The sequence below is a fragment of the Neopsephotus bourkii genome, unplaced genomic scaffold (genome assembly GCF_033783945.1).
Source record: "Neopsephotus bourkii isolate Nb327-2 ecotype Australia unplaced genomic scaffold, CSIRO-AGI_Nbou_v1 NB_795, whole genome shotgun sequence".
NCBI classification, from domain to species: Eukaryota; Metazoa; Chordata; class Aves; order Psittaciformes; family Psittacidae; genus Neopsephotus; species Neopsephotus bourkii.
This window is the reverse complement of record NW_026901291.1, coordinates 491,685-508,739: the sequence shown is the minus strand read 5'-3', so window position 1 is coordinate 508,739 and position 17,055 is coordinate 491,685. Positions and strand designations below refer to the sequence as shown.

At 44.0% G+C, this 17,055-nt stretch overlaps 1 protein-coding gene across 24 annotated transcripts in view; it reads left to right on the top strand.

The window, feature by feature from the left end:
* Positions 1 to 17,055, top strand: part of FBRSL1 (fibrosin like 1) — a 537,101-nt gene that overhangs the window by 136,441 nt on the left and 383,605 nt on the right. For all 24 annotated transcript variants that reach the window (XM_061355306.1, XM_061355294.1, XM_061355309.1 and 21 more), the window contains exon 2: positions 9,232 to 9,432. In XM_061355306.1, the coding sequence (XP_061211290.1) occupies positions 9,232 to 9,432 (201 nt within the window). The remainder of the gene's footprint in view (positions 1 to 9,231; positions 9,433 to 17,055) is intronic.

Genomic DNA, 17,055 nt, shown 5'->3' with positions numbered 1-17,055 from the left:
ATGGAAACATTTGGTCGCTTGTTGTGTGTTCTAGCAAACCAGTTATAGATGAGCTGCTCATGAGCACGTGGTGTGCTAAGCCGCTTGACATGGGAGAACATAGCTGCTGGCAAGACTGACAGCTGTAGACCTCTGCTGTACAATATATGTCTCCAGCAGCATGTTTGAGGAGGAAAAGGGTGCCGAGGGTGGCACAGATGCATCATCCTGGACTTTTCATTAGCCCTTGTGACATTTAGATACTTAGAAAAGAATTTCTCACCAGCTAGAAGTCACCTCTCGGTTTTCCCCTTAGGTTGAAGCTGTGTGCTGTGGGCAGCTGTTTCTGGAGACGGCTGCTTCTACATATTTCTTGTTGTTGGATCATTTATATTTCTTATTTGTTTCGTCGCCAAAAGAAACTACCAGAGGACTGATTATTTAATACACATTGTAGACCTCATGACAGCTGAACTGAAAATTGTTGCTTACCACTGAGGGCAGCTGCAGGGTTGGTAAAAGATGCCTCTAGTGTCATAGTGTTTAAACATAAATTAATCTCTCCTGCAGCACCAGGGGTCAGGGTATGGCCGTTTTTTTCCCTCTGGGGACTCTCACCCCTACAGTAGAGTTGGCAGAAGTGAATTTGTGACTGTTCGTTGGCTTTGTGTGAGCTGTGTCAAATCCCAATTGAAATTAAGCCTGCAGATTGCTCTGCTGCTGCAGAACATTGTGTCGCTGTACTGCAGCATCTTTGGGAATGGCACCTTTCCTAAGAGAGTGGCAATAAAGAGTGTAGGCTGGAAGCAGAGTCTCAAAAACGTCCACACCTACTTGTGGAGTGAATGTGTTTGAGGCTGTCACCACGTGGGAGATCCGTCTGGAGCTTTCATTCCATAGGTGCCACTGCCTTCAGAGCAGTACAGTTTCATGGCTGTATTTTAAAAGTAGGTACCAAATGAGTGGAGACGACACGTGTGGTTGAATCAGGAATCCTAGAAAATAAAACTTCACATTTGTAGTTGGTGGGTGGAAGCTTTGAATTACTCAAGAAGTATGGCCTGAGATTCTTGAATCCATGACTGAGCTACCTTAGGTTATAGCGGTATCTTTCAAGTCTCAAGTATGAAGCTATTCATATGACAGTACCATCATAATGTGGTTGCTGCGTACTTTGTGCTATGAAGACCAGAACCTTGAATGCAGAAGCACAGATGGAGGAGACCCAGTTCAGGCCTCTGCCTTTGGTAAATGAGCCGTATGCCCAGTCCATCTGCCCAGCCTCAGGTTGGCTGAACTTCATTTCCAGAGTCCAGCTCATGGAAGCATGACAGCCCCCTTTCAGCAGAGTTTGAAACAGTTGCGTGTTCTTTTGTTATTTGTTTTAAAGAGACAATATTCCTAAGCATTCCTGTCAATAGTGACAGATAGGCTGGAGACATCTTTTATTCCACAGTGCCTTCCTGGTTTTTCTGAGTAGTTCAGCTGAAAATTGTAAGCTGTGAAAGCATCCAGCTGCTGTACCAGTTTGCGCTGGTAGGACCCTCTTGCCTTTTCCTTCAGCAGCGTGGGGCCAGCTGGTGCAGCTGGAAACTGGGGCTTGCGTTACCTTCCTGGCAAGATTAGAAATGAATGATAAAACGGCCACATCTGGCTTCAAGCAAAGAACTGCTGCTTCAGGTCCTGATTCTGTCACCATGCGCTATCTGAATTCAATATGGGTGTCTGTTTAAATAATCTGGGGAGAAGGGGAATTAGTAGAGATTAAGTGTTAAAGGCTGTTCTGTAAACAAGCTTGTGGTTGCTGCCTATCAGCAGTGTGAGCCCAGCAGTGTCACTGAATATTGGCATGTTTGAGGAATGTCTTCCCAAACCACTGGACCTGGAGTGTGCGCCTGCCCGTGCCTCTTACTTGCTGGATACCTTTGGAAGTTCATTGAGGTTGATGTCCCTCAGATTGCATTGTTTGAAATGGAGGTGTTATCCATAGCCTGTCACTTGGGAAATGGGTTTCATTGGTGCTGTTGCCATCCTGACAGCTTGGGAGGGCACTTGCCAAGACAGAGGGAGTTTGCAGGAGGCACGTGCTCTGCATTCATACCCAGCAGTGCTGCTCAAATAAGCACAAGTAGGTGCTGTCAGATAAGCACAAGCTCTTTCCCAGCTGCTCCATGCACTACATACAGTGGGCAGGCTGAGTTCCCAGTCCTGGCTAAAAGCAGCTTCAACCAGACGTGCTTTTATCTGCTCTGAAAGCTGGGCAGGTTGGCTTTGCTGTGCACCCCCAGCAGCACCTTTCAGCACTCCTGCAGGCTGTGAAAGCTGGGCAGGCTGGGCCTGTAGTATGCCTCATTTCACCTACCTGCAAATGGTGCCCCAGCGTCCCTTCAATCATTCAAGCTCCCTTGCTCTGACACACTTTCCGCTGACAGTAATTCTGTGAGCACTCGTCAGGCATTTACTGCCATCACTAGAGGAAATACTGATGGCTTAAAATGGGATCATTTCCTTTCTGATGGACAGCGAGCACCTGTGGGAGTTTTAATAGCTGTTACACTATGTCTGTTAGTAGCGAGGAAGACGGGTGCAGCTCTCTGCAATGACGTTCCTGCAGGCCCTGAAGAGACAATTGGAGGAGAGGGAGAAAGCCACCCTGCTTCCTCTTGAGCTTGCAAAGTGCAGCTTAAACCAGTAGATTTTGTGTATCCATCTCCCTAATGGGTGGTGGTGGGGAAGGATTTATTACTAAACAAGTGGACAACCTTATGTGTGCATTCATGCAGATTTCCTTGACCTCTTACTAAAGAGAAGATATTTGCTTTATGTGTTTTTCCTTTTATTGTTCCCAAAATTACTGTTAAACGCTGTTTCCAGGAACTTGATGCTACTGGGGTGGGACAGGACTGGGTTTTTTTCCTGGTTTTCTAAGTAATTGAGAAGGAAGGGAACAGTATCAGCCCCTGCTCCCCAGCTTTTAAAACCAGTTACTGCTTAGCACTTTATTTATTCAGATCTCATGCAAACTAAAAGAGTACTCAAAGCTTTGTAAAATCATAGTGATTGAAATACATTTAAAAGCAGAGTGATTTTGACCTCTGTTGTATCTTCCGGCTACTTTGTGTTGGACGACTGTCCAAGGTGTCTCTACTTGGTATTGTGTCTTCAAGGTCCTAGCATCAAGTCTTAATTCTTGGGTGTCATTACAAGTGGGTTTTTAGCACAGTAGTAGCAGCTTGCTCCTCAGCTCTTCACAGGTGACAGGAGCGCAGCCTCTGGTAATAAATTTGACTGGTTCAATTACAGTGAGTTTCTTGACTCATCTGCTTTTATTTTTAAGTTAAATTATGTATCATAAACCTGCAAACCAATGGCTGCTTCAAATGTCTTAACATTTCCAAAGCTGTCTGGTCAGAAAGTCATCTTATTCTTGAGCTAAACATGGGACAGGGTCAGAGCAAACGTGACACATTTTAAAAAGTGAGACCCAAATTCATCTGGAACATGTCAGCTTCAGAAGGAGAATTGCAATCTAAGATTAAAAAAGCAAAGGTTTCATTTGGAATCATTTTAACTGATATTGATTGTGTTACTTGAATGTAGGGTCAAAGCAAGAAAGTCACTTTGGATCTAGGTTTTATTTTTTTTTTGCCTTTTAAAAAACGCTTTGGTGGCTTTGGCTGCAGGGCTGGGCCTTGTGTTACGTCTTCAGTGAAGCTTGCAGTGGGGGAGAAGAGAGGGAGGGGAAGTAAACCAAGTGTTTGTTATATTGGAGGAGAAATGACAACTTTCCTGTCCATGAGAAGGGCAGCGTGTGGCTGGAGGTTCCAGCAGGCTGCAGGCTGCCTCCCTGAGTGCCCTCTGCCCTCCCAGCCGGAGCTGCAGTGCCATGCTGCCAGCCAGTCCCAGCAATGCTGCAGCCTCACTGCATGCTCCTTCTCCCAGCTCTCCTCTCCCACTGTTCAAGTGCGTTCCTGCTCGTTTTGAGATCTCCACTTGCATTTGCTGCCTGTTCACCACATTGAGTTAAAATTAAATCACTTTGGTGTGGTCCTAAGCAATACCCTCCGGTAGCGTTACCTCTTATCCCATTCCTTTTTTCTTCCCTTTTTTTTTCTTCTCTCCTTATTATTCACCTCATTTTGTTTGCCTGTTGGCTACTCTTCTTGGCTGGCTCCTGTTCTTGCAGCGGTTTCTCTCTCTATGGACCCATCTTCAAATCCGTGCCTTAAAGTTAATTTCTTTGATGTATGTTTGTCATGTATATCTCCAATATTATCTTTCCATTTGAATGACTGTCTCCTGTGCCACCTTTATGTAAATAAATGGACAGCAGATTTCCCTTAGTAGTGGTCCTCTCTGTATTTGTAATGTGCTTTGTCTACATGAAAAGCACGACATGACATAAGTCAGCATTTGTTTCTATGTTGCTGTTCTATTAACTGGGTATCAGGTCAATAGGAATATTTTAAAAGTAACCTAATTAAAAATAAATCTGTTTCAGTTCCTTTCTGAGCCAGGATCTCTCCCTGAACTGTTAAACAAACACACTTGACAACCCTATGCTAATTGCATGATGAAGTTGATATAAGGGTAGATGGTGTTTAGATCCTCAGAGCCTTTTCCATTGCTGTTTTGTTGAGAGAAGCGAAGCTGAAACAGGGACAAGCACGGCCTGTTTTAGAGACAGCAGTGGGGTTTTTATTTCCTTTGTGTGGATCCTTCTCCTGTTTGATGTTCAGTGGGATACTTCACGTTCCTCAGCTTAAGGAGTAAGTGCTGCAGTGAAGAGTTGTGGAGAGAGAAGCTGGAGGCTGTTCCCCTACTGGGAAATCAGCCCGTATAATCTTGTGTAGTTGGCAGAGGCTGTCTGGCAGGAGCACTGTAGCCAGGCCTTGCCTGAGCCTTGCAATGTCCAACAGGCCCTGGGGACAGGGGCTTGTAATGGACTTGATTTCACACCAGGGCTGAGTTTTGAATGGATGCTTGAGGGCTGAGGGTAGTTATTTTATTAACTATAGGTGTATTTTTGGCCTCTGCACCCCTGCAGCATGCTCGAGGTTTTTCATCTACCTGTGTGGGTTTTCCACCTTTTTTTCAGGCTCAGCAAGTGTTCCCTGTGTCTGAAAGGCATTTTCAACTCCAGCCTCCCCCACGTGCTTTCTGACATCTCAGAGCTGTGTAAACTTGGAGGATTAAGGCAGAGTTAGAGCTGGGCTGAGCAAATACACAGTGGTAGCTCCAGCCATGGATGCTGTCAATGTGGATCTTGCATCAGGGTCCTTTAGGGCTGATCATTATTTCTTGATCCAACAGACAGCATGGAGTCCACTGTGCAGAAGTCTCTTGATGTGGCATTTTGGGGGTCAGAACAGTCTCATTCCAAAGCTGAAGCCTGTGCACCCGCATTATTCACAGCTTTATTTATACACAGAGTGGTGTGTGCACCTTGAGTGTCTTTGGAGATTGCATCTGTGCCTTGGTGACAGAAGAAAAATGGCTTTTCAGGAAGGAGTCTTCCAAGTGATTAAGGATGCTGCCAGCTCTGCTGCAAGCAGAGGAGCAGTTGCATAACTTTAGCTTGGGCTAAATAGTGATCAAAAACCTCAGATTTTTATTGGACTCTCAAAATGTGTTGCAGAGCTGAGGTTGCACACTTGGGTTGCCAGCCTGTGCTGAGGTCTTTGCCAGTGTATCATCACAGCTAGGGGTCTGCAAGTAATGTCAGGTAGAGCTCAAGGAGGTACCACAATTACATTTTCAGCTGAAGTGTTCTTTGGTATCTGTGCATCTGAATAGGAAAATGGGGAGGTGGAATTTGTATGCTTTGTGCAGTAGCTGCCAAGAAAGAGGCTCTAAAGAAATGCCTACTCTTCCTTATCTGTACCCATGCAGCCAATTAGAACCATCTGCTCTCTGTCTGCAGCCCAGACAGAAGGCTGCAGCCTGACCTGGAAGGTGTAAGAGAGATTCCTAAGTGAGGACAGGTAGGAGACAGCCCTGGAAGCAGTGAGTAATAAGGAACAAAATAGTTTTGTATATTCTGGAACAGAATTTGGCAATCTCCTTACTGGAACTGAGAAGAGAGAATGGGCCTGGATCCATCAGCCTTCCTTGGAGAAGGGGATTTACTGGCCCTGACAGCAAAGGTAGCCACGTCTACTGGCTCCAGGCTTGGGCAGAAACCGAAAGGCTGGATATGAAGACCTTTTGACTTCAGGGCCTGACTTCAGACATTGTCATTATGTGAGCCCTTAGGCTTTACATGGTGTGCAAAAGGCAAAACTAACTGCTGGTCTGTGCTTGTCTGGGGGCAAGGCTCCAATGCTGCAGTTTGTCAGAGGCCGGTCTCCCCTCCCCACTGGCATTTCTGGATTGAAGTCAAGGTGTATGTGCTTAAGTTTTCCAGCGATTGCCTGTGCACAAGCACAGATGCACATCCCAAAATAGTAAGCTCTTGTACTGAGGTCCCCAACTTGGAGGTCATAAACTTGAGTAAAAGAGCAATTGCTGGAAGACTCTTTCAGCGGAGTAAATAGAAAGGAAACAAAGGTGGCAGGAACAGAAACCCCATTAACCCCCTCCTGCTCTCTGCCTGAGGCTGCAAAGAGGTCTACATTTAGCAGCATAGAAAGCAGCCCCGCTGTCACCCTCTGTCAGTGACAAGAAACTGTGAGCTGAATCCTCTGCTGAAGTGGGGAGGAACATGGAATAGCTTTTCTTGTCCCAAGGCAGGAAAACTTGGCTTCTTCCCCACAGCTGCCCCATGCTGCAGAGCTGAGGATGACTCCCTCTGCCTTCCTCCTGCGGGAGACAAGCAGCAGCCTGGCTACCAGGGCTCGGGGCTTAATTCACGGCTGTTTGGAAAGTGCTTGAGATTCTTGGATGCAAGTGGCACTACAAGTGAATGCATTATTTCCTTGGCTTTAATCCAGCTATGACTATATTCCCTGAATTAATTTTGCTAGTAGCTCAGTGATGAGACAGGCCTTAAATCTTCAGACAAAATGGGGATAAAAAGCTAAATTATTAAGTAGGGAATTTTATAGGATTCAGTAAGGGGAAAACCACAGCTTTCCAGACTAGTTATGCAGTGAAGCAAATTATCTAAAACCTGCAGTGAATGTGCTGTGGGCACTGAGGGAAGGCTTTTCCTAAAGCATTGAGTCACTAGGCACCATATGAAGCCAGGTAGAATTTAAACCAAAAGTGGCCATTTACTGCCTTTGAAAGCATCTTTGAAAGTGAATATTACACATTGAGCCAGGAATGAGTTGTTTGCTGGTGCTTTCAGGTGGGGTTATTCCTGCTTTCTCCCTTATTGGGGCCCTTGTCACCTCATGCAACATCTTCCATGTGTCTGCTGTCACGTTGCAGCCGCATCTGGCTTTGTAAAGAAGTGCAGGGTTTTGGTGTCTTCTGTTTCTGATATTTTGCTCAGTATTAGTTAATGTGTCATTTCCATTGCACTAGTTTTTTATTAGATACTAAAGCTTAGCGTTTAGATCTCAGCAACTTCCCAGTAAATAGGACAATCAGTGTGACTTTCTGTAAGTGCCATCTGAAACTGGTGGTTTAGTGTGTTACCTTAAAGCTAAAAACCAAAGGGAGCAATTAAACATTTACTTAAATTCCTCATTTTATCATTCATGGAGAATAATGCCAGGCACTCATTTTCCTTGCTCATTCATTACTTAAGGCCTTCGTGAGCTGATCTGTATTCTGGTGTGTTCTACATCTTTGAGACAGTGCTACTGGCTTTAATTTTGGAGTGGGAGTTTTATCTTGGGGGTTTGGAAACTTGCTGTGTATGTATGTGCTGTAAGAGGAGCTTGCCAGACCCACAGGACCTCTGTGCAGGGTGTTTAGGGGTTGGATACTGGCTGATTGTCTTTGAGCCTGTGTTGGGCTAGGAAGCAGCTGCATGTATGTTGTTGTTGTGATCAGTGTCTCTGTGATCCTGAAGTGTCAGTACATCATCTCGCTTCACAAGGAAGGGTAACTTTAAGCAGCAAGTGATTTGGAGTGGAATCAGCATGTTGCACACTGAGGCAGTCAATTCACTAATTAAACGAGGGAGGAGGAAGTAATCTGGAGCAGTCAGCAGGACATTTCATCCCCATTCCTCATTGTCTTTGTTGTTGGGCTTTAGTTTTCGAGAGACTAGAGAGCTAATGATTTTCATGAGCTCTTTTGCAGTACTGAAGGTGTGTGTGTTAATGTGAGTAGTTGTATTGCGAGTTCCTTCCATGATGTAATGGCTTGAGTCGGAAGCAAGGCACTGAGAGCAGGGGAGATGACAAATTGCTGTGGCTGAAGCTGACAAATTTTGGCATGGTAAACAGGGCTTTCTAAAGTATCTCCTAATCTGATATATTTTCCTCTCATAAAAAATTAATTGGGCTAGAGATTCTGTGGAACATTCCAAAAAGGGCTTAGTTTTTACCCTGGAGCAATTAATAAAAAGCATTGGGGGAAAAAAATGTATCTAGCTGTTGTGAGCTAACATCATAGTGATTTGGCATGTTATTTCTTAAACTCTCTTTAAGTGGTGTGTGTAGGGGGAGAGTTCGACACTGTCACCATGAGTTCAGCTTTCAGTCCTCAAAGATGCCAGGGATAGCAGTAGTAATTCCCTTCTCTGATCTCACTTCCGATGTTAATCATTCTGACATGACATACCCGCTTTTAAAGTGTGCTTAGATTGTATGTTATAGTCCTGATTCAGGGCAGACACCTAACACTTAGAAGTGTTCAGCCTCTGTTATGTGTTTAGATCCCATTGATCTCAGCTTGCTTATTGAATGCATGGTAGGCTTTAGAAGTGCATTTCTCCATATGAATGCTACTGTGAATCAGACTGTCAGGCCCAGGGGGGCTGATATGTTGCTTTCTGAGAACAGAAGCAAAATAAAATCCACCTCTGTTTCAGCTGAATGGTTAAAGGCTTTCCTTTGGGATGCTGATTTGTTCATGTGCTGTTGATGTATGATTCCTGAATTAATCTGAAGCAAACTCATTTTCATAACCAGTTCCAGCATCTCTGAAATTAATCAAACACATAGCCTGGAGAGTATTCATCCTAATCTAATCTAAAATTACTGTTTGCATTGTGTGTGCCTAATTATTCATCTTAAGTCATCTCTGGAAAGAACATGCTGTCTTGTTTGTGTTTTTGTTCAATATTTATATTGCTTATTGCTTAAAAGTAGTCTCAGAGAACTTAATGTACTATTTCTTTTTCCTCCTTTACAGAAAGACATGTCACTAAAGCCTCAGGAGCGGAAGGAGAAATGGGAGAGGCATCCGGGAAAGAAACCTAGAGAATCTGAAAACTGTGTTTCTGCTGAGCCAAGTGAAAATGGCCATAACAATGATGCTGGGAGCTCGGAGAGAGAGGCAGAGAGAGGCAAAGAACGGATGAAGAAGAAGCTCCCCTTGAAGCTGTCCAAACAGGTAGGGAAATTACTTCTCATTTGTAGCGACTGTACTGTGGCATTGGCCACTGTGAAATGTTGTCCAAGGTTGGAGTTGTTAATGTAACTGGCTTCTCTGGTAACTTGTGCTGGTAAAAACAATGTCTTTTACAAGACTTCTGGCTGTGTGCACAAATCCTGCATTGTGGAGAAGTTTCATAAGCTAAAATGGAAGATCAGAAGTACTAGGTAATGTAGGAAGGAAGGAGCAGACCTCCTGTGTATCCTGCAGCTTTGAGACAGTGTGGTAATTCACACCATTAGTTTGTGGCTCTTACAATTTTAAATGCAAATAGAAATCATCAGTCAGACCATAGCCTTCTTTGGGGAAGATGTGCTTGTTAATGTCTGCCTGGAAGTTGCAAACATGAGTGTGTCTGTCCCATGAGTCAAGTTCATGTGTGACCCAAAACAGTATGCTGAGAAGGAGAAAATACTCAGGTATTTTAGGTGGAAAGTCAGTTTGGAGGAAGTCATGCTCTGGGGAGGCTTTTCTTTGTGCCCTTCTAAAGTGTGTTAGAGCAGTAATGAATGAAGAGTTGTTACGCTGGAGGGCACGATTGCCGGCTCCCATCTGAACCACAGCCTGTGAAGAGCCAGGAGGTGACAAAGAGGAGGCAGTATGCCTGGCAGGCTGTTTATCACTTAACTGCTGCTCAGCAGGGAGAGCTGTTGGTGACTCAGTGTGCGTTCATTGGTTTGAAATCCACGTGGCACAGCAGCATATAGCTATGAACAAACACTTTCCCAGTCGTCTGTTAACATGGTGCCAAATGGCAGCAATGAACTTGACCCTCCAGCATTTGTTCTGGGCTAAGAAGTGCACTATGATGGAAAACTACTTTTGTTCTCTGTGATGCAGAAAAAAGAGCTGTTTAACCTAAGCACACCTTCACTTCTGTGAACCTAGTTCTGTGTGTGCGCCAGACTGTGAAAGATTGAACTGTCCAGTTACTGACAGTGTTTTTTTAGACTTGGAATATTTTAGGATTTGAAAGGATCATTAAGGTTACCTAATGTAACCCCCCACAGAACTTCACCACCACACACAATCTTTGGTAGCATATTCCTTCAGAAGGGCCCATCACATTTAACATTAGAAATTCTAATGGTCTGCTCATGGCCCCTCTCATTAACAAATTAGGAGGCTTTTGTTCTTGATTTAAAAAGAGTAGTTGGAATAATCTCATACGAATAATTTCAGTGAAGGTGTCAGTACTTTTCTGCTTGCAAACATTTAGGTAGCAAATCTTGTAAAACATTTGCCAGGTTTGTTTTCTCTTAACTCCCCAGAGTGATACCAAATGTTTTTTTAGGCTCATCAGTGTATATGTAGTTAAAATGTATTGAGTTTCTTGTTTGTTTTTCCTAGTAATTGAGTGATAGGGTTTCAATTCCCCCTCTGGTTACAGGTGCAAGGAGTTTGAGCACAACTGTTCACTTTGTGCAAATTAAAATGACTTTTTATTATGGGTGAATAGATGCACATTTTAGTTCTGATGGAAGTTTGAACAAATAGGATCCTCTTTTTGGCATCTAAAGCCACAAAATGCTAAGCACGTATTTCACCAGAAGCTCCTGGCTTTGATACAGAATGTTTTGAAGCAGTGGTGCTGAATGGCGATGCTGGATGCTACTGCTGCCTGCTGCTTATGCCAGGAGTGTGGTATTGTGCTTCACCAGCTCCTCTGCCTCTAAAAGCTGCTGTTGTGTCAGGGGGGGGTTATTTATGTGAAAAGGCCCCAAACACCAATCCAGTGACCCTTGCAAAGCATACATGGAGCTGGCTCACTTTCCGGTCTAGTCCGGGGAGTAACCTTACACATGCTCATGTTGATGAAACTAAGAGTGGGTGTAGCTGGAGTATGGAAACAAGGAACATTGGGAGGTCATTAGGTCTTGGTTGCCACCTGAGTATCTCTAACATGAAAGCCTGGCTTCAGTGAATAACTGCCTTTCCATGGGTTAGAGAGCTGTTCCTTCAGGTGCAGTGTTTCCCTGCAGGAGTTCAATGCTGTGGAGGTACGAGGCTGTGCCCTGCTGGGTAGTGGGGAGGCCCTTTCGTGGTGCTGGTTCCTCACCCCCTGCAGAGGAGTGAAGGGTTGTTAGTAGTGACACCTTTAAGTTTCAAGGCGCTGTGGCCAGTTAGGGGGATTTCATGACACTTCCTTAGAAAGCTTTGGGGTAGAAGTTCTGTTACACTGACCAAACACGGGTTCCTGTAATGATATGCTGCTACCTCAGTTTACCAGCCATTTAAATGGTTTGTATTTCAGCTCTGAAAACTGAGGACATCGTTACCTACTTTGTTACCTGTTTCTTGTGGCTAGTATTTGGCTGCCATCATGATGTAATAGGGTATTTGCTGCCATATTAATGAAAACCTGAATTCATCTTTCATTGTTTAATCTTTCTTTCCCTGCAAGAATAAGTAACAAATGCCAAAAAGATTGAGGATTTGCACAAAGAGTATAAAAAATAAAGCCTGTGATGAGTGACTCATTAATACATGATGCCTCTTTAAACAAGTCACACTTGAATTCATCTTTTATTGAAAAGGGAGGGGTTTTAAATACTTTTTATTATCCTACCTGATAGAGTTGTGAAAAGCAGACAAGTTTGCAGGTCTGTAAGGTTGATGGAAGTAGCAGGGAAATTGAAGCTGGATAAACCAGGCTATTCTTAGTTCAAACTCATTATGTAAATGATATAGGCAAGTTCAATAATTTTTCCTTTTTTTTAATACCCACAAAGTTCACACCTAGAGTTCTGACGTTTCCTGCCAAGCTGTCTAGACAAATTGGCTGTAATATGAAGTTTCCTGGAATTTGGGGGTGATTTTTGCATCCCTGTCTTATTAAATGTAGGTTTATACCTAATTTGGAAAGCTTACTGTAATTAATGCTAATTATATTGAGAGGTTGCTTAGAAATTACTATTCTATTTGGTGCTTTCCTTACATTCTCATTCTTTCTCTTCACAAGGCTACTGAATTGTCACCTTCTCTACACACCTCCTCCAATAAATCAAATTGGGCATTATAATTATGGCATTCTGCTAATCCTTGTAGAGAGGTGCAAAGTGGCAAGCTGATTGGAGTGCCAGGTTGTCTGCTTTGTTTAGAAAATTAGGTTAATACTTCACTCCTTTTGACAAAGCATCCAGACTAAGATTTGCTCCTGAATATCTGGTCCTGTTGTACCTCTGCCTGTGGGGAGACAGTTGCAAAAGCCAGTCTGCCCTTTCCAGCCTATTATTACAGCTGCATATAAACAGCGTTCAAACACATTTACCTGCTACTGTAAGGAAGCAGAGGGGGGAAAAGGGCATTTTATATAGTTGTAAGTAATTTGGCTAAAGATTTGTCAGGATTTGGGGCTGTTCTCAACATGTCTGTGTAGTGAAAGGGACTGACTTGAAACTGCTGCTCTATGATGAGAATTAATGACAGATACGGGGAGAAGACACCATCACCTCTGTAAAAGATTCCTTGATAGCTGGGTGTATAATTCACCTAAATGAAGTAAGAGGTAGACATAAGATGAAACTTCTTTGTTCCAGTTTTGTTTCCTTGGGTTGTCCTAAGTCAATCTAGTTTTGTGAGAGACACCCTTTAGAGCTCTGAGTCTGTCTTTTATTAGCCTTAGCTGAGCTGTTTTCTCTTTTCTGGGTTCATTCTTGGAGTTGCTTATTCCTCTGAATGTATGAGCTGCCCGGGGCCACCCTGGGTGCGGAACAGTGGGAGGTTTCTGAGCTTCGGGACCCATTGCCCTTTCTGTACATGGACTAAATATGGGCTGGCCTTCTTCTGTAAGGAGTTGGAGTAATGGGAAAGAGTTGCAGATACTTAGGTTAGCTTAACCTCAAGCTCTGTGGTTAGTCAGCTCGGGAGCATCATGGTGTATTGAATATGTTTAGATGTTAAATGTGGCTGTAATAACACTCTGTTCTGCAAGTAGTGATTTGTCACGAAGATGAGTGTCTTACACCTCCTCCTTCCTTTTCTCACCCACTGTTTAAATCACTTGAGATGAGGAAGAGTCTCAAAGAAGCTGAGTAGAACAGGGTGGTGTAGCACGTATTTAGTGCTCATAAATAGCCTTCTGGGTTTGCAGCATGGGAGGAAAGGGCAGGAAAGCTAATGCTGTCACGTTGCTCTGAAGGTGTGACATCTCTGTGACTTCAGCAGAGCTTCCTGAAGGGAGGGAAAGCAGAGTTAATGCCTGTGTCTCATTCACTCCCCAGCCTTCATCAAACTGCTCAGCACTATTGGTGATTCATGTGTATTGTTGCTGTGGCTCTTGCTGGACTGGAACTGCTGAATTACATTAACATGTTTGATTACCTATTCATGGGTTTTTTCTGTGATGCTCACCAGCTTGTTATCCAACATTCATTGATGAATATAACATCCTCTCTGCTCCTCTAGAGAGCACTGCTCTAGGTGACTGCTGATCTGAGCTAAGGCCTTTTCCATCTAGGATGCATGTTGTTTCTTCTGATGTCTAGGTGAAAGTTGATTGCTTGTCTTCAAACTAATTACATAGCCTTAGCCTCATTTTGTGTGTGATGCTGGTACTGAAAGGCTATGGGGCTCTTACCAAGAGAGTAATGGTCATACGTGGCTAATGGAATACTTTGTGTGGGAAATCTCCTTTGGCATCATGCTGCTTGTGCTGATGGTTGGGAACATGTAGCTGCTTGATTTTTATTTTTCCAGTAATGGTAAATCAAAGACTCGGCCATGCATTGAAGCTGCTTGTGGGCTGAAGGCTGATTGCTCCTTTGGTGATGCAGAGTTGAGAGCCTGAAGTGTACCTTTCTTAGCTGAGGTTCAGCAGCCACGTAGGAGAATAACCTTTGGAGTCTTTGTCTATAGGCCAGAGGACAGGTATGGATATGTCCGTCCTTCTATGACTTAATAATGTAGCATTTAGAAATGAACTGTGTCTGAGAGGATCTAAACATATTAGTAACTTACTCAGTTGCCATCAGTATTTCAGACTATAAAGCAAATGAATTCTAGGCAGCCAGCTTACAAAAAAAAAAGCCTGCAAGAAAGGTTGCCTTTAATGTGGGTTTTGGGGATTGGTTTGGTTTGGTGTGTGCTGCTTTGGTGTTTGCATTTCACTGCTTTTGAACAGTGAAATTATAGAAACGGGTTTCTTTTTGTTTCTAGTTGATGTTACCCTTTTTCTTAGCAGATATTGTTATTTAAATGTTCTTTGAAACTAAACAACAAAGCAAAAGGGGAAAAAAAAAAACATTTTCTTTTAATCAGGAAAATGTTGCTTTGTGTATTGCTTAAACCCAGGATCCATTTCTACCTTTGTAAGTACAAGAACTTACAATTTGGACATGAAATCTCTGTGCCAATTAGTTTTAAGCACACATTTATTATTCCTGGGAGAGTTGGGTTGTTAACATGGTGCTTGTTGTCTGGGTGAAGTCCCTCTATCACTGACCTCAAGCCCGGGAGGTGGCTTAGGTTGGTGCTTGGGAGTCCCATCAGCTTGAGACAAGGACAGTGTTGGAGGCCTGCTCCAGTGGAGGCTCTTTGAGGTGTGATCCTGCTCCAGCAAACCTTTCTCAAGTATGTGTTTGCTGTTCAGCATGGGATCAGTTTCTCGCTAGCTTCAAAGCTCTTACTGAGGTTGTAGTGCTGGGGGCCCTGTCCCACGGGATTTCGGAGGAGGTCCTTATTTCCGGCTGAGTAGTGCTGCACACAGACACAGATGGCCTTGCCTTGCTCTCTCACGCTAATCTGCCAGTGCAGAGGCTTCACAGCTGCCTGGGAAATCACTGGGGACTAACAGTGCAAAATACTGCAATGGGCAATACAGTATTTAGTCATTAGGTTTGCTAATCCAAGGCCTAAAATCAGCCTCATTTCAATCAACAGCAATCTGTTTGCACTGTCAGGAACTAATTTAAAAATCTGCTTTAAGTCCTGGTTAGGCACTTGGTGTTCTGTTTTCTGCATCAAAGTGGAGGGGAAGCAGTGGGCATAGCACAGCAGTGGCAGGAGGAGGAAAAATCCTTTGTAAATAAATGGTGGATGTTTATTTCCCAAATGAAACCCTGCTATTACAAAGAACTGCTCTTTTGCTAAATTTATCCAGGAATTCATCGAGATTCTTGAAGCGGCTGCAGAACCCACTCTGCAAGAGAGGAAGAGCTTTGCTGTGTGTTTAGTTCAGTGTTTCCTTAAAGTGTTCTACAAATCTTAGACACTGAAGGTTTGCATTATAGCTGTGGCACAGGTAACTTCATCACTGCAGCCATGTTTTGAGAGCTACAACACAGCTTCCATAACGCTCTCTGCAACATGCTGTGCTTCAGGAGGAGTACTGCAAAGTAGTGCCATAAAACTGCTGGGAACTATGGCATGAGATGGCCTTTGCTTAAGCTGGAAAAATGGATTTCCAAACCCTCTGCACTTCTGGTAGGGAAACACAAATTGAGGAGACCATGTTTATTAGAACTGGGAGGATCCAGCTGTTTTTAGACTAATGTTTAAGCATGGAACAGAAGCATAGGCTGGGTTTCACTACACCACAAATACTATTTTCTGAATGAAGTGATGTAAACTGTGTTTTGGTTGCTGAAAGTGTTATTCACAGGAGAAATTGGATTTATCTTTTTCACTAATGTAGTGAAATACTTACTTGTCTGTACCAGTGGGTTTCCCTTTCATAGCTGACCCTCAGTTGCGAATATTGGTACTTGTAACAGGCCCCACTTGTCCCTGCTCTTTTAGGATTCACCTGATCTTCCCAGAGAGGATCAGCCACCTCTGAGCACAGCTTCTGGTGTGCCCCAGCTAAGGAGCAGAGCTGAGGGATGCTGGCACGCTGCTGGGTCTGCAGGGCTTACCTGAGCCAGCACCCTACTGCCATGCGCCTTGGGTGGGTGACAGAAGAAGCAGAGGTTGGGTGGCCCTGGCGATGCAGTGTTTTGACACATGTGCTCTGCTCCCTGCTTTGTATTTAAGGATCATAATGCTGTGATGGTATTGATCCTGCTGTGCTCAGATCTGGACCCTGAGGCTTTGCCTGCAGCACTGGCTTCAACCTTCCTTGTTTCTGCTTTTCCTCTTCTCCAGAATTCCCTGTCTGTCCCCATTCACCTCTCGACTTCATAGCACTTGGGCAGAAGCAATGTGTTCAGCCCCCCAGGTGGCTGTTGGCATTTTTAACATGTTAGAGCAGGTTTAGAGAGCACGGTGATGAAAGTGCTGGATCCTACCGGTGCATTGAGACTTCTTGCACTACCACCAGTGGAGCTGAACCAGTGTCTTCAGGGCCTTATGTCACCATTTCGTTGCCCATCTGAGAAGATGCAGTAGCTGCAGACCCAGTGAGGTGCCTGAGCAGACCTCTGTAATCAAGACACACAGACACTTTGTAAAAGGAGCAGTGTGAAGGAAGCTGCTCAGAGCAGCTCTCATCTCACAAGACTCCTTCCTGGCAAACAGGGTTTCATCTGACATTCCTGGTGTTGTCAAAGTTAAAAAAGGCCAGAAAATTCAAGTAATAGAAAGGCTGTTAAGCCACACTGCTGTGGTGTAGGGAAGTTAGATTGCGTGCATTGAAGAATCAAA